At 43.8% G+C, this 6068-nt stretch overlaps 1 protein-coding gene across 1 annotated transcript; it reads left to right on the top strand.

Moving 5' to 3' along the window:
- The first annotated feature begins 5576 nt into the window (after positions 1-5576).
- LOC138369197 (autotransporter adhesin BpaC-like) lies at positions 5577-6068 on the top strand. Its single transcript, XM_069332135.1, has one exon. The coding sequence runs from the start codon at positions 5577-5579 to the stop codon at positions 6066-6068; it is 492 nt and encodes a 163-aa protein (XP_069188236.1).

The raw sequence follows: 6068 nt of genomic DNA, 5'->3' as shown, positions 1-6068 counted from the left end.
TATTGCATTGTTTTATTATGCTGGCATTATCATTCTTTAAATTATATATATATATATATGTATATATATATATATATATATATATATATATATATATATATATATATATATATATATTTACATATATATAATATATATATATATATATATATATATATATATATATATATATATATATATATATATATATATATATATATATATATATGTCGTACCTAGTAGCCAGAACTCACTTTTTGGCCTACTATTCAAGGCCCGATTTGCCTAATAAGCCAAGTTTTCCTGAATTAATATATTTTTTCTAATTTTTTTCTTATGAAATGATAAAGCTACCCATTTCATTATGTATGAGGTCATTTTTTTTTTATTGGAGTTAAAATTAACGTAGATATATGACCGAACCTAACCAACCCTACCTAACCTAACCTAACCTATCTTTATAGGTTAGGTTTGGTTAGGTAGCCGAAAAAGTTAGGTTAGGTTAGGTTAGGTAGGTTAGGTAGTCGAAAAACAATTAATTCATGAAAACTTGGCTTATTAGGCAAATCGGGCCTTGCATAGTAGGCTGAGAAGTGCGTTCTGGCTATTAGGTACGACATATATATATATATATATATACATATATATATATATATATATATATATATATATATATATATATATATATATATATATATATATATATATATATATATATACACTTAACCGTATAACCATGAAGAAAAATGAGGGCTTTCTTATCTATTTCAACACATCCTTGGCGGTAATGACAAGACCAATAGATGACAAGACAGTAAGAAACAATGGTGAAGAAACCAAGTCTACATCAGCATCTTGGATGAGGCAGATGTGACCTGTGTTACCCAACTCCTCAAGGAGAGTAGTGGTCCAGTGACCCTCGGACTGATAATCTGTTCTACGCTAACGACTTCAAGTGGAGTATAGAAGATAAGCCCAGTATTAACATTCATATTACATGGATTTATAACATGCATTAAGACAGATTTTAACAATTGTTAAAAAGCCCCGGGGACCGCCGGGTCGACCTCGCATCATAACATAAAAAAACAAATGCAAGGCAAATATAAGGAAAAATATCGAGAAAAATTGACAACACATACAGCGTACCAACGTGTGTCAACACATAACTTATCTGTCTCTCTCTCTGTCTTTTCTCTGTCTCTCTCCCCCTCTCTGTTGTTCTCTGTATCTCGTTGTCTTTCTCTCTGTCTTCATCTGTATGGGAGGAGGAAGGGAGGGGGCTAGAGTGGGCCAGGACTCATGCATCACTACCAGTGTTTACCTTGCTACCTTCCCCACACATGACTGAGCAAGTGGTTGGCTCTTGTGAGGGATGTATGGTGGAATGGGAGTAGATCCCCTATCCCTCTTATGGTGATAGGGGGGAGGGAGGTATGGAGGAATGGGAAGGAAATCCCCTCCCTTATGGTGGTAGGGAATCCGGTGTTGATGACGTAATGCTTTACATTATAATTAGGAATAATACCAAATATAAAATAATAATAATAATTTAGAGTTGAGTTATATACACATCCCTACAACAAGACTGGTTGTGGGGATTGCTTCGTTACCGTGAACGAAGCAATCGACAACTCCACTCAAGTGGAGTTTGTCTCACTGATGTTGTGTACGAACCCAACCTGTACCCAACCCGCCCATGTTGGGTACGTACCCAATTGAAATAACTAATACAAATTAGATGAGGTTACGTCAAAGGGATTTACGTTTGTGAAACCAAATTTCCAGTAAAAAATAGTATGTATTATGTATTTTTAAAGTTAGTGGAATGGAGGACTTGCAGGGGTAGATGAGGTAAATAGATTTAGTAGTTATTCATGGTTGCAATTGCATGATTGACACTAATTTCATTCCCAGGAGACTAGAGAGAGACTTTGAGGTTTATGGAAGCCCAGTAGTTTATATTTGCAACAGTGAGTGAATGATCAGTGTTCAGAGGTGTGTGTGTGTGTACTCACCTATTTGTGCTTGCGGGGGTTGAGCTCAGGCTCTTTGGTCCCGTCTCCCAACTGTCAATCAACTGGTGAACAGGCTCCTGAGCCTACTGGGCTCTATCATATCTACACTTGAAACTGTGTATGGAGTCAGCCTCCACCACATCACTGCCTAATGCATTCCATCTGTTAACTACTCTGACACTGAAAAAGTTCTTCATAACGTCCCTGTGGCTCATTTGGGTACTCAGTTTCCACCTGTGTCCCCTTGTTCGCGTTCCGTCCGTGTTGAACAGTTTATCTTTATCTACCCTGTCAATTCCTCTGAGAATTTTGTATGTAGTGATCATGTCTCCTCATACTCTTCTGTCTTCTAGTGTCGTGAGGTGCATTTCTCGCAGCGTTTCTTCGTAATTCATGCCTCTTATTTCTGGGACTTGCCTAGTGGCATATCTCTGAACTTTTTCAAGCTTCGCCTTGTGCTTGACAAGGTACGGGCTCCATGCTGGGGTCGCATACTCCAGGACTGGTCTTACATATGTGGTATACAAGGTTCTGAATGATTCCTTACACAGGTTCATGAAGGCAGTTCTGATGTTAGCCAGCCTCGCATACGCCGCGGATGTTATTCTTTTGATGTGGGTTTCAGGAGACAGGTTTGTGTGATATCAACCCCTAGATCTTTCTCTCTGTCCGTTTTATGAAGGACTTCATCTCCCATTCTATATCCTGTGTCTGGCCTCCTGTTTCCACTGCCTAGTTTCGTTACCTTACATTTACTCGGGTTGAACTTTAGTAGCCATTTGTTGGACGATTCATGCAGTCTGTCTAGGTCATTTTGTAGTCGCATACTGTCTTCCTCCGTCTTAATCCTCCTCATAATTGTTGTATCATCAGCAAACAATGAGAGGAAGGATTCTATACCTTCTGGAAGATCATTTACATATATAAGAAACAGTATGGGTCCAAGGACTGAACCCTGCGGAACCCCACTGGTGACGTCTCGCTAATCTGAGACCTCACCTCTCACATTGACTCGCTGCCGTCTGTTACTTAGGTACACCTTAATCCACTGGAGTACCTTCCCTTCCATTCCTGCCTGCATCTCCAGCTTTTGCACTAGTCTCTGGTGTGGTACTGTGTCAAAGGCTTTCTGGCAATCCAAAAATATGCAATCTGCCCACCCCTCTCTTTCTTGTCTGATTCTTGTTGCCTGATTGTAGAATTCAATTAATCCTGTGAGGCATGACTTGCCATACCATAAACCATGTTGGTGTTGTGACACAGTTCCTTCGCTCCTGGTGTTTGACTAGCTTTCTTTGCACAATTTTCTCCATTAGCTTGCATGGTATGCAAGTTAGGGACACTGGTCTGTAGTTCAGTGCCTCCTGTCTATCCCCCCTTCTTGTATATCGGGACTACATTTGCCGCCTTCCAAATTCCTGGCAGTTCACTTGTTACCAGTGATTTGTTATACACCATGGAGAGTGGCAGGCACAGTGCTTCTGCTCCTTCCTTTAGAATCCATGGTGATATTCCATCCGGGCATATAGCCTTTGTCACATCCAATTCTAGCAAAAGCTTCCATACATCTCCACTGGTAATCTCAAATTCATCTAGTGGTGCCTGGTTAATCATTCCTTCTCTTATCTCTGGAACTTCTCCTTGCTCTAATGTGAAGACTTCCTGGAATTTCATATTGAGTTTCTCGCACACTTCTTTGTCGTTTGTAGTGAATCTGTCTGCCCCTATCCTTAGTTTCATTACCTGTTCCTTCACTGTTGTCACTCTCCTGATGTGGCTGTGCAGCAGTTTAGGTTAAGTCTTAGCCTTGCTTGCTATGTCGTTTTCATATTGCCCTTCTGCTTCTTTTCTCACCCTAACATATTCATTCCTGGCTCTCTGGTAACCTTCTCTACTCTCAAGTGTTCTGTTATTTCTATAGGTTCTCCACTCTCTTTTTCTTTGTTGCTTAGCTAGCTTACATCTCTGATTAAACCATGGGTTTCTCATCTCCATTTCATTTTTTACCTTTTGGGTCGGGATAAACTTTTCTGCTGCCTCCTTGCACTTCTGCGTCATGTATTCCATCATGTCTTGGGCCGTCATTCCCCTTAGCTCTGATTCTCATGTTACATCCGTTAGGAATTTTCTAATCTCCTCGTAATTTCCCTTACGGAATGCTAGCCTTTTGCTTTCAGTTCCCTTTCTCGAGCACTTTAACCCTTCTTCGACCAGATACTCAAACGTCAGTACACTGTGATCGCTCATTCCTACTGGGGCCTCGAGTCAATTTCCATGATGTCGGAGTCATTCAAAGTAAAGACTAGGTCGAGTTTCGCTGGTTCATCGTTTCCCCTCATCCTTGTGGGTTACCCTAACATATTGGCTTAGAAAGTTTCTTGTCGCCAGCTCCACTAGTTTGGCTCTCCATGTATCCTCTCCTCCGTGCGGTTCCTTGTTCTCCCAGTCTATCCTTCCGTGATTGAAGTCCACCATGATGATTAGATGGGATCGATTTCTTCAGGTAGCAGAGGCTGCCCTCTCAATTATGTTATTAACTGCCATGTTGTTTCTGTCATACTCTTGTCTGGGTCCTCTGTCATTTGGTGGAGGGTTATATATCACTGCTACTACTACTCTAGGTCCTCCCATCGTCATGGTGTCTGTTATGTAGTCTTTGAACCCTTCACAGCCTGGGATAACCATCTTGAAACTCCATTTCTTTCTCATGAAAAGGGCCAACCGCCACATCCCCTACTCTCCCTCTCTTTCCTTATTACAGTGTAATCCTGGGGGAACACTGCATTTGTTATGATTCCTGAGAGTTTTGTTTCCGTGATTCCAATTACATCTGGTTTACTTCTTGTGCTCTTTCCCTAAGTTCACTCGCCTTGCTTGTAATCCCATCTATGTTCGTGTACATCACCTTGAAGCTGACTCTTTTCTGTCCATCCTCAGTTTCTGTTGATTTCACTGGAGTAGGTAAACATGGAGGGTCTGGGATGGGGAGGGGGAAGGGGTGCCCTGGGTCGTGAGGGGGGGGGGGGGGCTGAGAGTGAGAGGGGACCTGGGTTGTGGGGGGGCTGGGAGGATCTGGTTTTGAGAGGGTAGGGGCGAAGTGAGGGCTTGGAGGGGTGAGGGAGAAGGGATGGCTTGGGGAGATGGGGAGAAGAACATAAGAACAAAGGCAACTGCAGAAGGCCTATTGGCCCACACGAGTAATCCGGTAATAGAGGGTGGGGGGGGTTGGGGGGTTACTAGGGGAGGGAGTGCTTGGGGGGTGGGTGGAGAAAGAAGGAACACACACACCCAGGAAGCAGCCCGTGCCAGCTGACTAACTTCCAGGTACCTATTTACTGCTAGGTAACAGGCGCATCAGGGTGAAAGAAACTCTTTCACCCTGATACACTGTGTGTACGGATACATTTTCATGCTTGCGTGCGTATGTGTGTTTGGAGTGCGCCAGGCGACGCATGCGCATATATATAATATTCCGGGTAGAGTCGGGGTTCATATTCGTGTACTTTAAAGTGGCATTGGTGAAAAGGGGGCGGCAGTCTCGTGTTGGCTACTCCATCATGCTGCTCTGGCACTCACAGCATGGACACTGGCACCCACAGCATGGACTCTGGCACCCACAGCATGGACTCTGGCAACCACAGCATGGACTCTGGCACCCACAGCATGGACTCTGGCACCCACAGCATGGACTCTGGCACCCACAGCATGAACTCTGGCAACCACAGCATGAACTCTGGCACCCATAGCATGGACTCTGGCACCCACAGCATGGACTCTGGCACCCACAGCATGGACGCTGGCACCCACAGCATGGACTCTGGCACCCACAGCATGGACTCTGGCAACCACAGCATGGACTCTGGCACCCACAGCATGGACTCTGGCACCCACAGCATGGACTCTGGCAACCACAGCATGGACTCTGGCAACCACAGCATGAACACTGGCACCCACAGCATGGACTCTGGCACCCACAGCATGGACTCTGGCACCCACAGCACGGACTCTGGCACCCAAAGCATGGACTCTGGCACCCACAGCATAGACTGTGAGGTGATGACATCTTCATAA

Source organism: Procambarus clarkii, chromosome 27 (genome assembly GCF_040958095.1).
Source record: "Procambarus clarkii isolate CNS0578487 chromosome 27, FALCON_Pclarkii_2.0, whole genome shotgun sequence".
Classification (NCBI taxonomy): Eukaryota; Metazoa; Arthropoda; class Malacostraca; order Decapoda; family Cambaridae; genus Procambarus; species Procambarus clarkii.
The sequence above is the reverse complement of the archived record's forward strand: the minus strand, read 5'-3'. Positions and strand labels throughout refer to the sequence as shown.

Coding starts and splice junctions, on each gene's coding strand:
- LOC138369197 (XM_069332135.1), top strand. CDS start 5,577: ATGGACACTGGCACCCACAGCATGGACTCTGGCACCCACAGCATGGAC.